This window comes from Xenopus laevis, chromosome 1S (assembly GCF_017654675.1).
Source record: "Xenopus laevis strain J_2021 chromosome 1S, Xenopus_laevis_v10.1, whole genome shotgun sequence".
Taxonomy (NCBI): domain Eukaryota; kingdom Metazoa; phylum Chordata; class Amphibia; order Anura; family Pipidae; genus Xenopus; species Xenopus laevis.
This window is the reverse complement of record NC_054372.1, coordinates 108969907-108986604: the sequence shown is the minus strand read 5'-3', so window position 1 is coordinate 108986604 and position 16698 is coordinate 108969907. Positions and strand designations below refer to the sequence as shown.

Sequence of the window (16698 nt, the reverse complement as noted above, 5' to 3'; positions counted from 1 at the left end):
TTTTATAAACAGTATATTTTATGATCAGTTGGTAATAGGACAATAACTAATTTAAAAGAACAGTAAATGGCACACTGGGTGATCTGGAGTGTTGTGAAGTTCCTTGAATGTGGGACAAAATGCTTCTAATCTTCCCTATATTTGATTTGAACGTATCCAGTGCAGTTTTGCGCAAGTGACTTTTCCTCAAAATTACATCTCTCAAACATACTTACTGCAAATGGCCACATGCGTTCTCTCTCTCTCTCTCTCTCTCTCTCTTTCTCTCTCTACTTGAGGACACTCGTATCCTAGATAAATATCTGCTGATTCAGACTTGTTTGCATGTTGCATACTGAACCAATAATTAATATCTTGATTTAAGAGTATGTGCTTTTGTCTATTTGTTCCCACTGGATGAAACCTTAAACTTAGACATGCTTGTCAATGTCTTGGAAAAGCACTGTGCCTCTTGATATATTAGGTTTAATTTAGCACAAGTTGGCTATTCAAGGAAAGCTCACCTCTCCCGCATCATATTTTATCCATTTGTGCACCAGTACAGCCACTCTGGTCCCCAAAAACTGCAGCAAAGGCACTGGCAAAAACAGCCTCACTCTCATGTAGGTATAAGAGATGCGCAGGGAGGTTGGTGGTAGCCAGGGTGTGTGACAGTGTCACTTCTGTTTTTTTGGTGTTGATTGCCCACCAGAAGCAAGTATAATGAAGGTCAGGACAAGATCATATTTTCACGTTGCTTTTTTCACGTTGGGAGGAGCCCATTGCTACTTGGATGCCTCCAGGTATTAAAGTTACAGGAGCAAGGCGTGCAAGGGAACCTGAACGTGTGACAGGAGTAATGGGGAAAGAGTAAACGGTAGTAGATGAACATCAGGCCGGGGTCAATAATCAGTCAGTGCAGTACAGCAACAAGATCCAGAAGAGTAGTCAGTAAACAAGCAGTGGTCAGTTCAGGCAGCAAAACAGCAAATGTCAAGAACAGGCACCACACCACTACATAGCGACCCAAAAGATCACGGAAAAAATTGTTTTTGAATTCTTGGATGATGGCTGGGGGGGTTACTTAAACCTAACATTACAAACATTATTAAATATTCATAATGCCCATCATGAGTGTTAAAGGTTATCTTCCATTTGTCTCCTTCCCTGATTTGAATTAAATTATATGCTAATCTCAATTTAAAGTTAGAAATTGTGAGGCCTTTAACACTATCGAAGAGTTTGGAAGTCAAGAGAAGGGGGTAACGATTTTTGACCGTGATCTTATTCAGACCTCTATAATCAATGGCTTCAAGCCACCGTCTTTCTTATCTAGAAAAAAGAAACTGGCACCCACAGGTGAGGAAGAAGGCATTATGAACCCCCTTTCAAGATTCTCTTTAAAACACTGTTCCAATGCCTGAGATTCAGGAAAAAAGAGAGGGTATGTCTGGGCAGTCTGGCCTGCCCAATGCTATTATACAGAACTCTTAAGTATTTTGGGGTGCTGATTAAGCACCTTTTTTTAGTGTACTTTGGTACTCCTGAATAAATGAGTGGGGATGTATAACTGTTCCATGTCCATTCATTATGTAACCTTTTGTGCAGATGTTCTGACGCACTTATGCTCCATTCCATTATGTTCCCATCCTTTATAGAAGAGTTTGGGAAATTCCTATATAATATTGCTATGTGCATTTTACAAAATGCAATCAATACATGAAATTATCACTCTCTCACATTTCTACTGTGCAATGGCTTATTAATATTATTGGGTAACAGCGTAACACTCATTTAACGCACATACTCTGTTTAAGCTTGTACAGTAGATTTGAGGACTGCCTGTCAGCCAATTGCAGGAAATTCTATAGATCTTCAGAAATCTAAAGAGAAGTATAGCAGGGAGAAATGAATGGTAGCTGTAGACAGGGAGACTAGCAGTACACCAGTCAAGTGCAAACTGAAAAGTAGGCATAACTTTGTAGACAAAATGTAACATTATTGTGAGCTATATAAGTGTCTAAAGCTGGCCATAGACATGCAGATTTTAGCCTTGTATCCAACAAATGATCGGATTTCACAATCTTCCGTCCTGCCACTAACCATCAGATTAAAAAAAGTAGTAAAAGAACAAATCAGATGATGTTCTGGCCATGACAGCAATTTTAACAAAGTTATGTCCGACAAATAGCAGTGACAGTCACCCATTGATAGGCATATACACTCAGAGAAATGATCGTTAACCGACAGAAATCTGTCTTGTCAACTAAATTACTAATTGCCATGTTATGAAAAACGATCCACACATGGTCAAAAAATCATACGAAACTTCGATTCGTATGACCTTATCTCTAAGTCTATGGCCAGCTTAAGACCAAAGACAACAAAAGACATGGACAGATCCTCTTGTTTGGTAGAAGTCGCCAAAACAACTGGATCTTGCCCCGATAGGCCCACCAATGCAAGGGTCGGAGCAAGGATCACATCAATGAACCGATGCAGTCCTCGATCTGATGGATCTGTATGATTTTCAAACAAATATCGGTCGGGGTAGCCTGTCAGAGTGCCCCATAACCTGGCCAATAAGCTTGGTCTGTTGGCAGCTTTTATCGGCTCGTGTATCGCCAACTTTAAACACATAGGGATCCAAATTGTTAGGCACATCCAAATGATTATAATTGATATCTTCTGACCCGGGACCAGCTCTCCTCTTCTATAAAAAATGCACTGGCCAGGGGTACTATTCTAATAAGTGCTGTGCTGCGATGTTGCCTCCTGTCTCAGCTCCCTTGCGGCTGTCCTGGGCCATTTACATATGGGTTATTTTTGCATATAGAAGACAGTGTGCAAAGTGCATATAAAGGCAAATAATTCCAAATTATTTCAGCCACTGACCGCTAGTTGAATCCTGTTCTCTGTTCTCGAAATAAAGGCTTGTGTTGGCTCCAGTGTGAACATTTGGCAGATTCAAGAAGAAACATGAGACTTCGCATTTCAAGCCAAAACCCAGTGAGTGCGTTCATGCCGGAGTCAACACAAAGCTTTGGGACGCCAACAGAGAACAGGATTTGGCTTGCAGAAATTGGCCTGCAGATGTAGGCTAGATGTAGGTATAGCCTAATTTCTACCTTGTAAAGCATTAGCCTATTGCTTTAAGGTGCCTAACAAATTGACCCCCATAGTTTTAAACCTTTTCCTTACCATTTTACTCTTTAGTTAAAGGGATACTGTCATGGGAAAAGGTTTTTTTCAAAATGCATCAGTTAATAGTTCTGCACTGCAATCAGTTTCTCAAAACAGATTTTTTTTTATATTTAATTTTGAAATCTGACATGTGGCTAGACATATTGTCTGTTTCCCAGCTGCCCCCAGTCATGTGACTTGTGCTCTGACAAACTTCAGTCACTCTTTACTGCTGTACTGCAAGTTGGAGTGATATCACCCCCTCCCTTTCCCCCCCAGCAGCCTAACAACAGAACAATGGGAAGGTAACCAGATAGCAGCTCCTTAACACAATACAAACAGCTGTCTGGTAGATCTAAGAACAGCACTCAATAGTAAAATCCAGGTCCCACTGCGACACATTGAGTAGGAGTCCTAAAGTGCTGGCTCTTTCTGAAAGCATATGACCAGGCGAAATGACCTGAGATGGCTGCCTACACACCAATATTTCAACTAAAAAAATACACTTGCTGGTTCATGAATTCAATTTTATATTGTATTTTATATTGTAGAGTGAATTATTTGCAGTGTAAACAGTGTAATTTAGAAATAAAAACTGCATCATAAAAATCATGACAGAATCCCTTTAACAAGTATACATGAAATCAGCTGATTGTACTGAAATATTACAGACCATGTTCCATATAAATGGACTGTGTAACACTCAATGCAAAATTGGCAAAGCAGTGCTTCAGAGTGATCAAGGATAACATAAAAAGGCAATTAAATGTTACATTCAGCTATTCATTGATGCCCGGTAGTGATGTGTGGGTCAGGCTTTTCCCGACCCACACATATCCGCCACCAGCCCTCCCACCACCCACGCCTGCCCAATCCCAACTTCCTTTATAGACCCACGCCGACCTGCCCCACTGATGACGGCACAAAAGGGGTGAGAGGTGTGCATCTATAAAAACTCATCCCGGAAGACGGAAGCGGGCATTTGGAAGGTCGTAGGCGGAGAGAGCAGTAAGAGGAGCTCAACCCCCAACTGCCCATGACCCAGAAAGGAGCAAACAAGGTCGACCCGAGCCAGCCCGACACGCGGAAGAAGCTTAATACAATGAAAACTCAATATTACATACCCTGATTTGAAGTTTTCCCTCATTTTACATTTTTTGTAGCTTTACCTGTATATTATGCATATTACATTTTCCCAGATTTTACACATTTTTCTCTGGTCCCTTGAAAAACATAAATGTTAATACTGTAAAGAAAAATCACAAAACAATGAAGAACAATTGCAAATTCTCCTAGAATATCGCTGTCTACAAGTAAAAAGTTACTTTATTGATGACCTCTCTATTTAACTAAGCATTTCCCATAGACTCGGATCAGCATCATATATATATGGTACAGAGTATTCCTCTTATACAGATGCAGAATGACCCAGGCAGGAAATGGTAGAGCCGCCTGCAAGTATATATAAAGTTCAATGGCCGAGAGAAGGCAAAGTACACAACAGGAGATGTTGTAACAGTAACGTACCATGTGACTCAGTCAGGGAGTTTTTATGTTGGTGCCATTCTGAGCAATAACCTTTGCTCTAATTATATTCTGCAGTGTCTTATTTCCTAACAAAGACAGCTTTAAAGGAAAGGAACCATTGATAGGCGTTTATATCAGCTACCAGCCGTAAACAGTCATTGTTTTATCATTTTCAGCCTTGTTGAGTCTTAATTGGATTAGCTTCATTTGTGACAGTCACATGATTTTACAAACATGTTAATACGCATGGGAAATGCACATCCTGAAGAATTCCAAATTCTTTTCTGTCATGTTAGTTGAGCAAAACAAACTTTTACTTACTCTAGATTTATTATTTGAATTTTGTTTCCTTCAGTCTTTGAATTACACAATCACAGCATGCAGATAATAGCCATTTTGTGGCAATTGCTTATTAAGACAAATTGTGTATCACCCCAAAATCTTGCGTATGCACCAGAATGGGGAAACTAATGTCTATGCACAGTGCCCTACACAATTATTGAGTGTTAGGAGGGAGGGGAATGTGAGGAGAGCAGTGATATGCTGAATAGCGATGAACGAATCTGTCCCTTTTCACTTTGCCAAAAGTGATCAGCAAAACGCATTTAAGTCAATGGGCGTCCAAATCATTTTGACTCGAGCGGCAATTTTTATACATGCGACTCTATTGTCCAAATGCATTAAAGGGGTGCATTAAAGCCAATGGGTGTCCAAATAATTTTGAGATCTATTCCAGGTGCAGCACCTCCTTGATATGGACACATTCCCCTTGTATGGGACTGGTTATCCAGACTGGTTATCCAGAATGCTCGGGACCTGGAGCTTTCCGGATAACGGATCTTTCTGTAATTTGGATCTTCATACCGTACATCAACTAGAAAATCATATAAAAATTAAACAAACCAAATAGACTGGTTTTGCTTCCAGCAAGGATTAATTATATCTTAGTTTGGATCAAGTACAAGGTACTGTTTTATTATTTCAGAGAAAAGGGAAATCATTTTGAAAAATTTGCATTAATTGGATAAAATGGAGTTGATGGGAGACAGCCTTTCCGTAATTCAGGGCTTTCTGGATAATGGGTTTCTGGATAATGGATCCCATACCTGTAAATATCAAATACATGTGATACATATATGTTTGGATGTGTAATTAACATACTATGTGTAAATGGGCATGCATTGTCAACATGTTTTTAACCTTGTTGTATGTTCTCATCACAGAAGTATCTCAGAACTGCAGTTCCTATCATATTGGTCCTTGCTATTGCTTCACTCTTGCAAAGCACCGCATGCATTCATGGTGATGTACAGCAAATCAGAGGTAGAGATAGCTTTACTGCTTTAAACACCTCACAACAGCATGTAAATAAGCATTTTCTGGGTTTCGTGCTCAATAGCTTGGCTATAATAGTCATTTAGACACATAAGATGTACATGAGATGTGGTTTAAATGCTAGGGTTGCCAATTAGGATGGTACTATCCAGGCCCGGACTGAGAATTAAAATAGGCCCTGGCACTTCAGGTACATAGAGGCCCAAACAGCCCCCACCAGCCCACTAAATACTGACTTTCTATGGGACCTTATAGCAGCCCCTCTGGCATTTGCCAGAACCCACAGATTGCCAGTCCGGGCCTGGTACTATCCACATAGTTTTTTCCACAGAGTATCTTTTTTTTTACAAGATATAGTGCAGGGGCAGACAGAAGGTTACTAAAGTACAGTACGGTTGATAGTTGAAAGCTAATTATAGCAATGCGGGCACAGCTATGTGGCATGCAGCAAGTCAAAGTTCATATGGATATTGACTAACTGTACTTTCATCAGAAATGAGACAATCAAGGTCTATCGTTCCAGCAGTGTTGTGTAATAGTCTGTCTGAGATTCTGGGAAATCATGCCATTGTGCACTGCATGGAGCAAATTAGATGTACCCCAAGTAGTAATTGCTAAACAATCCTTTACAGCAGTACCATCACACTGTCACATTTCTAAACTCATAAGAAAAGTATGCAAGGCATACAGGGCAAAACTGCGTAAAAGAAAAGGTGACAAACATAAGCTTCTTGTCTGTTGCTTCCTTATTCCGCTGTTGCTCAGATGCTCTGTACTTTTTGTACAATTTATCTCAGTCATCAATTTACCAGACTCTTTTTGTGAACTCCCCCACCCCTTTGGGGTATATTTATCAAAGAGTGAAGTTAATAGTGAAGTTCCGCCACTAGAGTCAAATTCCGCCACTTTCCATTCATTTCTATGGGATTTTTAAAGGCGTATTTAGCAAAGGGTGAACTTTCACCCATTGATAAATATGCCTTTCAAAATCCCATAGAAATGAATTGTGAGCTGCGGAATTTCATTCTAGTGGCGGAACTTCATTCTTTGATAAATTTAACCCTTTATCCTTAATTTTTCCTCTTTCATCTCTACTATCCATCCTTTATATCGATCTTATACATAGTAGTAACATAGTAAGTTAGGTTGAAAAAAGACACACTTCCATCAAGTTGAGCCTTTCAACTTCTTTTTTTTAACCTGCCTAACTGCCTTTCTCCCAATCACACAAGGAGTTAGTTATGGTCTCCATTGCCGTCAAATACACAACCAATATGCAGTTTATTTGTCCATCTGTTTCCTTGGCCCTATTGCATTCGCCCCACACAAAGTAGTAAAATACACTAAAGAGGAACTAAACCCCCATAGTGATTGAGAAATTTTAGCTGTCTGCACAGGCTACCTGCCCCCCCCCCTCCCTCATATACATTACCCCACTACCATAAAGTACCCAGGGGGAAACGGTAAGCTGTGTAATAGGGTTAATGGCCACCGTGTTGGGCAAGTTTCTATTCTTATGGATATTGAAAAATAAACTATTCACAAAACTGATTTGATGATCCTAATGGCAAAAGCACAAATGTACATTGTAAATAAATATAAATATTGCCCTTCCCCACTCTACCACCAATAACCAGACAACCATACAAACTTTTCAACACACCACATGGTACGAAACAGAGTTAATAAGAGGCTCTGAACCTGTCCACTACTTATGAGAGCGGAAAGTTTGCAACAACTAACTACATTTGAACCCCCCGTTGTCACTACCTCAACAGGCTGCTTATAAGTCACCCAATGCAACAATAAAGATACTAGTAACCCTCGCATACTACCTATGCTAAGCAAATTGATCAAATTGTTTATACCTTAAAACAGGATAGAGATAAACCTGCAATGTTCTGATGGCCACTTTGACAAAATTTAGAAACGTTAATTCTTATTCTTGACTTCATATAACTTGACGTGTACCTGATAATTGTTTATTTAATCTGTTATATGCAATTACATTTGTAAATGTAAAAGACAATAAGAAACATTAAGAAAAAAAAAATATTGCCCTTCCCAAATATGGTAGCGGTTTTGTTAATTTTAAAATGTGTGCTCAGGGTGTCCATTATCATAAAGTAGAGAGCAGATGTAAGCAGTGTGCAATAGTTGAAGCGATGAACAGAATAAGATGCATTTTATAAGGCAGTGTGGAAAAGGGGGAAAAAAGAGAGAGCATTTCCATAGGCATGAGTAAAGTCATTGTCATAGGTGCAACTATTTGGCACTGGGCCCCCTGCTAAAAACAAATCTTTGGAGGGGCCCAGCTTCCACTTGCAGATAGGAGAGCAGCCAGGTGGTGTTGGTGGGGGGATTTCTTTACAACTATAGAAGGGTCTGCTTCCTCTGTAGTTACGCTAATGCATGTGGTACCTGAGTCAATGGCCAGCCTATGCCCCATCGAAACCACCACACTGAAATCCAACCACCACCACCACTACATTCCCCCACTAACCGCTGTCCACCCCCTTTACTCCACACAGATACTTACTCCTCAAAATTAATTAGGTTGCACCTCCATGTGTTCCACAGTGAAATGCACAACCACCTTTTATTTAGTTTGATTCTATCAGAACATTGCAGGAATGCAGAAGGGCCCAAACGGCATTTGTCCCGGTGGGTGAATCCAACTCTGGGTGAAGTAGGGCAATTGTTGGGTAAGGTCTAAAACTGTGTGCATCATGCTAAGAATTCATTTAAAATTGATCCACCCCGTCGAAAGCCTGTGTCCCACAGGGGACAGTGCAGAAGCCTGAATCAGCCAACTCACTAAGCAGCCCAAAATTTGATTACAAAGATCCACTGTAAATGTGAGAATGTACATACATAAAAAGAACAAATGGCACATTAAGTATCCATGGTTTTATTTAAAAAAAAAAAAAAATCATGTCATGGAGCAATGTCTCTATACTTCATAAACCTGTACAAAATTCTTATAACAAAACATGAATTGTAGAAATTCAGATCTGTCCAAATGTACAAAATGAGAAATACATTTCCTCAAACTACAAGCATATTATGAGTATAGGAGATACCTGGACAAAGTGCAAAAACTCATTGAATTCTTTAAATCATAAATCAAAAAGGTAAACATATCTAGACGGCTTTTCAAACTTTGGTAAAGTCAACTCTGAAGGCTTCATGAACTTTCGCTGCATTTTCTACTTTTAAACCACGGCCAGAATGTCTATTTTAGTGGTAAATCCTCCTCCACATTTCTGTTGTGACAGTGGTAGCAGAACTGACAGCGGTTCTTCACTTGCCTCGCACAAGCATAACAATGTTGATGTCCATATGATTTAGCTAAGAAGGCACAAGTGCTTTTCAGACAGGTTGCAGATTACGGTGATGAAAATCTGAAGCAGCTGAAACATGGATACTAAAAAATGTAGGGAATGTACATTGTAACGTAAAGTGAAATTACTTTGGAAAGTAAAAATACATGCACAATGTTTGTTCCTAAACACAACTAAGGATATTTTAAAGGGGAAGTCAGCCATTGTATCCATAGAGATACAAATATGATTACAAACCTCAAGTATCACTTTAATGTGTTATGGTCTTTGGTTCTGTTATTTCAGGGCTGTCCATGCCAGGCCTCAAGGCTCTCAGAAGGTCAGATATTGGAGTTATTCAGGCAGAACAATAAATTACCCAATTGGTTCATCTGTAGCTAAGTAGATATACGTTAAGTTTGACTTAGAGAAGGGCCCATTCTATTTGGAGATATTCATTGGGTATGACTGAGTGCTGCTTTACACTTCCCACTAAGGTACAATGAACAATCGTTTTAAATTAAATGAAGCTTTAAACTGCCCAGTTGTTGGTGAAATAAAGAAGTTTCTGTTAAAGTATTGCGCCCCAGTGAAGTAGGTTTTATGTGGCAGGTAAGGATCATGACTTGACATGGAATATTCATGCACAAACATATTGCATATAACCAGAAGGTTATATTAGTAATATAGTAGTAATTTTAGGCACATATAAAAGATAATGCCCCTATAATCGATGCAACCTATAGTATACTAGGGCATAAGTTCTAGTTCCTGGGAGGACAGTAAAGTATTTGGCAATACCAACAATCTGTCCCAATGACATTCAGCATGCAATATAGCTTTCTTGTTTAAAGGAGAAGGAAAGCCTTCTTCCACCTGGGGTACCAAATGTTAGGCACCCCCAAGTGATTGTATTTACTTACCCGAAACCCCAGGCCGGTGCTCCTATCAGAAGAAAACTGCACTGGCTAAGGGTTCTTCCAGCGAGCACCACAGAGGAATCCTCTTCCAGCTTCTTCTTTCTTCAAATTTCCCAGGGCAAATGCATGCGCAGTAGAATGAAATAGTCGACTTTTTAGTTAAAATTCTGCTTTACACTCGACTGCGCATGCGCAGCCGCGAGAAGAAAGTCGTGCTCGCTGGAAGAATCCTGTGCCGGTGCAGTTTTCTGCTGATAGGAGCACCGGCCCGGGGTTTCAGGTAAGTCAGTACAATCACTTGGGGGTGCATAACATTTGCCCCCCCAAGTGGAAGAAGACTTTCCTTCTCCTTTAAACAAGAAAGCTATATTGCATTCTGTAGGTCATTGGGACAGATTGTTGGCATTGCCAAATGCTTTACTGTCCTCCCAGCGACTAGAACTTTCTGCTGATAGGAGCATCGGCCCGGGGTTTCAGGTAAGTCAATACAATCACTTGGGGTGTCTAACATTTGTCACCCCCAAGTGGAGGGAGACTTTCCTTCTCCTTTAAAGGAGAATTCAAACTGTGGGGAAAAAAACCTGTAGCCCCCACCCCAGGTAGACCCACCCCCCCTGGGGAAATGCCCCATACTCCATACTTACCCCTCGCCGCAGATTTTTCCAGCAGAGTTGCAAGCATCCATCTTCCGCGTCCTCTGTAAGCTGACTGGGAGATCTGTATTTGTGCGTATGAGCAGTTGGTGCAGTTGGTGGAGTTTGCCATTTTGCGCGGAAATTGCAGATCTCTCAGTCATCTTACCGATGAGCCGGACGATGGATGAGTGGAACTCCGCTGAAAACTTTCTAGAGAGAGCGATATTGGCCTATGAGGCATTAAGCAATCATGTCCTGTCCTATGTTGCATAGGGCATGTCCGACTCCTTGTTTTCAGATGGGAAAATCATAAATGTACACTAAAAAATGCATGAAACATTTCCTTTGATACTACCAAGCAGAAGAAAATAAATGATGATACTGCAACAAGGTTAGAGACTTCTTTACATTCTTACATGCCCAGACCTTGAGCTGTCCTCCCATGTGACCATTTATTCTATAAGAAAGAGAATGCTTGCACCATACAAAAGTCCTCCAGACTGGGACAGTCTATCAATGGCCAAGTGTTTAGGTAAGCATGCTCTGCAAAATCAAACAAGTATTTGTGCTTACCGGTACTTCATGGCAACAATCTGGGGTAGCGGCCCTCCTGTTTCCATTGAAAGTGGAGAAGATTTCCTTTTTTTCCCCATTTCATTATTTTAAAATCACTGAAGCTGAACTTGCATCAATTTTAGCTTTATACTGCATGACTAAAATTACTGTAGTGGCTCATCTGCTTAGAATTGAATGAAGAATGTAGTGTATATTGTTTAAAAGATATGGCCAAAGCAATAATCAGATTCACATCTTAACTGCATACTCCTACAGAGAAACCAGGCCAAAGCTAAATTTAAAAAAAAGAAAGAAATTCTTGCAATTCATATAGAGATTTGACTGCTTTAACAAAGGGAAACTGAAATCCAGTTGGCATGTCAAACATGACAGATAAGCAGCATGATGAAAACAGAATGATGTGCAAATCACAGTAACGACACAAACAGCCCTAGAAGGTGCCTCGGACTCATTTACAGGTCCAGCAGGTTAACCACACGAGATCAAATAAAGTAATGTAATATCGTCAGCTCTCTGTTATGTGTCTAAACTTTTTAGATTCAGGGAGTCTTCAACAATACTTAAATTGTGTTTGCAGTTGTTCTTTACCTTGTGCTTTCATAGACAGCAGAAATCTGCACACTATTTTGAGATACCACAGCAGGCCTATGGTATATGGTGATAAAAGGGGATTTTCCTTTTAGAGTCTAATAATGACATCCTACTGCTTGTAACTATTTTTTACATATTTGCATGGTTAAACAACAAAGCAGTCATTCGGATCTGGCCACTGGGACATTGTTTCTTTGGAGACTATGCACGGTAATCTAGTTTTATTTCAAAATAACAGTAGGGCAGGCCCCCCACCCATCCCCCAATAAATACAAAATGTGCACATAAGATATTATGTTTCATATCCTAAGCCCGTATGTTTTTATGGAACGTTTACACGAAAATAAAGTAAAATTAAACCCTATCAGTAAATAAGGCATATTTTCCCTTTAAAAAGGTAAGGCTGCATTAAGCAGTTGGTCAAATACCTGTATCAAGACCAATAGACTTAACATAAGGCATAGTAGCTCACGGAGTGTAAATAACTGGTTTAAAAATGCTTTAAAAGCCCTCTACCAATCACTTGTAATCCCACTGCTATGGGCAACCCATGCAGCATTGGACTTATTAGCAAATGATTAAAAAAAAAAACTAATGCTTAAATTATACCCTTCTTTGTGACATCTGGATGAACAAAAATCATATATATCTGCATTACAAAGACAATATGGTTCTTAAACATTTTCTTCAGTCGGCTGGATTGCCCGTTGCACGCAGAAAAATCAGCACATTGCAAAACTCCTCCGCTAAACTTAACCCTAAATAGCGGCACCAGTTGGACACCTGAATGGGACTCTGTTCCAAAGAGGAAGTGGCATCAAATAAACAGGAAAGGTCTCACCCTCCTTGAATATCTTCTTTGAAATGCCTTGTCCAAATACCTGGATAAGACTGATATCAAATAATAGGCAACTTGTGGTGTATACAATGATTTCAAATTCAGAGGCCGAATCACAGCTCTTGAGCCATCCAAGGGACAAATCAGAAGTCTTTTAAGACTACATCTGGTTTCAAATTAGGGGAGCTCCAAAGATACTCCTGCAGCACTCCACCTTCTTGCTCGGAGGCTGATCAATTTTCTGCATTTTTTGCCGCATCTCAGGAGGGAGTTTTTCATAAGCGATTCTATATTCATTGTCAAAGGCCTCTGTAATGAAAAAGAAAAAAAATGAACCCGGTTAATGGGGCCTATGCAAAGGTTCAGAATAAAGCAGATTCACTTTCCTCCACCTGCATACAAAACGAAGGCCGAGAAAAGAAGATGATCCACTCACTGTGCCCTTGTCCTTATACATGGCATGACCCCATTTTCTGCATCAAGGGTGCTGTTTCACACAATACTTTTAATCCACTTCCTCTATAATTTGTCATATTTATATTGTCACATTTAAGATGCCCCCCCTTGCCGTGTAAATACCTTGTTCCAGGGGGAGCATTGCTCTGATCAGTTTTAGACATTTAGCACTAATTGGGGGATTCAGTTATTACACGTCTTGGCAATGAACCCTCTTACCTATGTCGATATTTTCTCTTCCAAGAGAGACTAAAGAAAGGTACAGTATTTCTCTATACAAGCTCCTGTTAAATAAAAGAAAAAAAAAATTTAAAGCATATGTAGCCTCTTGTAACAAGTAATAGGTATGATGTTTTGTTAGTGTTGCACAAGGGTTGGGGATGGACCGATATTCTTTATTTTTTTCTAAATGTTCACCTTTGCCTCTTGCCAGTTAAGTTGCTTTTTTGAAGGAGCAGGCTGATAGGCCTAAGGACATCATTATGCTGGATACTGAGTGTGATGCTTTCCAATAAATTGTTGGTGATCTGCTGATCATGTGGGATAGGAGAACCCTTCTTCTTGATATTGTCTTGCAGAGAAACAGAGATACTAAGGTTAAAAGTGATAAAGCTTCCAAATGATACAGTCTTAGAAATAAAAGTGACAAAAGTGATTTATAAATCTTTTTTAATAGGTCAGAATTAAAAGCTGACTTGCACAAACCCAATTTGGTCAATTTCAGGGATTTGGCAGAACTGTGCCTGGCTAAAGAAAATCTGAACTCTTACAAGCATGTAACGAAAGCTTTGGATAATAGAAGCAACATTTAATTACAGATATTGTAACGTTTGAATTTTAGCAGATCTGAATATGTAAATTAGAAAAACTTAAAATGTATTTATCAGATTAATCCATATTTCTGCAGTCCATTCTGAATTTGTGTATTTCAAGGCTCTACTGTCTTTGTGTACCATACAGGAACCGAATATAAAAAGGGTGCATAGATACACATCATGAAATTTACAGTAAAGAAATTAGTCAAAGCTTTTACCTAGAGCTCTAAATTTGCTGTACAGGGGATCCCCAGGCTCCTGATGAAGGTTTATGTTGTCCCACAACAGCTGTATATAGACTAGCTTGCTGTCCTGAGATAGAGATGATAGCGGGAGCTGCAGATGAGAGAATGTAACAGTTCAGTGGATCACACACAGACATCTATGTAGTAAGTGACTGTTGAACAATATCAGCCTAGTAGCATAGCAGAGTTCTGGTAGGCTGGAGCACGATAGAAGCTGTCAGCTCCTCTTTTTAAAGTGAACTTGCTGCATGGGCAAAGTGCAACTGATTTACATGTATAGTATATTGGTTCAGCTTGAAAATATGAAGTGGCAACACTATTCATAGAACAATATTGCTACTTTAGGTTCGAGAAAAAGCTCTATTTTGTTCATGGAGCAGTTCCATCTGCTTGACAGAACTTAGCAATGTCTACATGTAATCCCCTGAGACCCTGGAACACAGGAAAAAGACCCAGCTGCAGGCAAGAGAGTGTCAGCTCCTTTTTAAGCTTAAAAAAAAAAAAAGATGACATTTAATGTCTGGGATCCGACCATTACACATATAGAAATAAATCCTTGAAAGAATAAATTAATACTTTAGTTAACTCAATAGTGAATAAAAAAACTAGCATCACATAAAAATGAAATCTCATAGGAGACATGTTTGTCTTATCACCATAACTGCGGTAAAAACCCAGAAATAAGTCAGCAGGTACCTGCACCCCTCCATTGCAGTGCTCAGATGAGAGGATGAGACCTGGTAAATTGCTAGGCAGGTCCAAACGTCTGAAGTACAAAACCAGGTTCCAGAAGATAATAGGATGCTGGTTAATAAAAGTGGATGTGTAGATGACATGGTCACCTTCATTCTCCAACAAAGACTCCAGCTCCTTGCGTAGGACAAGGGGACTAAGGTAAGGGACAGAGACGGGCAGTGGGTTGTGCCGCTTCTCCAAAGGATCCTAGGTAAAAAATATTGAGAAAAAAAGAATCACTTTATAAAGGGTACATTATGGATTTTGCCTTTTTCACAGAAAGCAACAATTCTGAAAACAGGCAAAGCATACAATGAAAAACTGCTGCTATCCTTGAAACATGGCACTGCTGCAAAGGCTCCAGGCAGTGAAAAAACTATAAACATATCTTCATTCAGTACAAAACTTAGTATGCTGGAAAATATGTCTTCTAAAAAAACAGGACTTTTTCCTGTTCAGTTTAGATTCTAGTTCAGTTTTAGACAAAAATGTGTTTGTGGTCTGAAATCACTACAGTGTGCCATTATTATGGTATTTAAAGAGATAATAAATGATGATAACAATACTGGAATATGGGGATTTTATAAGAAACCTGTTCTGGTAGGACATATTTTAGGCACATTGCCTCAGGCCTCTTAGCAGGGATAGTAAAGCTCATAGCATCCAGAGAGAACTTACCACAACTTGTTGCAGACTGTTGGGAAGACTGACAGTAGAAACTCCATGAGAAGGCCTTTGGGATAAGTCAATGTTTTGTAATGGCCCTCCTATGCTGTTACTCCTAGTCAATGAAGCTCCTCGCTTTGGTGCATTGTTTGTCTTTGAATATTTCATGGTTCCATCTTCTTCAGCTTGGACACTATTAGAACTTTAAACATACAAACAAAATTATGTTTTTCGTACTAGGGTAGCAAACGTTATATATTAAAGCTGTGCCCTGCTGAAAGATAGTGAGCATAGGACAGGTGAGATCGCTAAAAGAATTTTGCACAAATAAAATGTTTAGGCCTGTAAATTGATCACAATCATTCCTGAAAGATATTTTTGGTTACTAAAAGTGCCATATAAGCAAGAATACTCTTCTTGAGCCTTTGACTCAAGGATCTTGTATACTGGGTCAAATTATCCAGGCGATCCAGGGAAATTGCCTGAAATGCGTGGGCTGTCTGACAAACTATCTGCAGCCCGTAGACCCAAAAAAAACAATTTTGCTTTCATCAGTCTACAAAATGTTGTGTCATTTCTATTTAGGCCAGTCAATGTGTTCCTTGGCAAATTGTAAGCTCTTCAGCACATTTTTTTAACAGTGGGACTTTGCAGGGTCTTCTTGTCGATACCTTGGCTTCACATAGGCAACAGTAATCACAGGTAACTTTAGATCTTCTTTGATTTTCCTGGAGCTGATCATTGGCTGAGTTTTTGCCATTTGTGATATTTTTCTATCTATCCATTCAAATGGTAGTTTTCAATTTTCTTCCACGTCTTTCAGGTTTTGGTTGCCATTTTAAAGCATTTGAGATCATTATAACTGAGAAGCCGA

The 16698-nt window shown here is 39.6% G+C and overlaps 1 protein-coding gene across 3 annotated transcripts in view; it reads right to left on the bottom strand.

Moving 5' to 3' along the window:
• Positions 1-11199: 11199 nt before the first annotated feature.
• The window catches only part of dennd4c.S (DENN domain containing 4C S homeolog), a 58953-nt gene continuing 53454 nt past the window's right edge, over positions 11200-16698 (bottom strand). For all 3 annotated transcript variants that reach the window (XM_018243749.2, XM_018243752.2, XM_018243751.2), the window contains 6 exons: positions 15837-16026; positions 15120-15365; positions 14397-14514; positions 13781-13934; positions 13583-13647; positions 11200-13216 (listed from right to left, as the gene is read on the bottom strand). In XM_018243749.2, the coding sequence (XP_018099238.1) occupies positions 13080-13216; positions 13583-13647; positions 13781-13934; positions 14397-14514; positions 15120-15365; positions 15837-16026 (910 nt within the window). In that variant the 3' untranslated portion in view covers positions 11200-13079. The remainder of the gene's footprint in view (positions 13217-13582; positions 13648-13780; positions 13935-14396; positions 14515-15119; positions 15366-15836; positions 16027-16698) is intronic.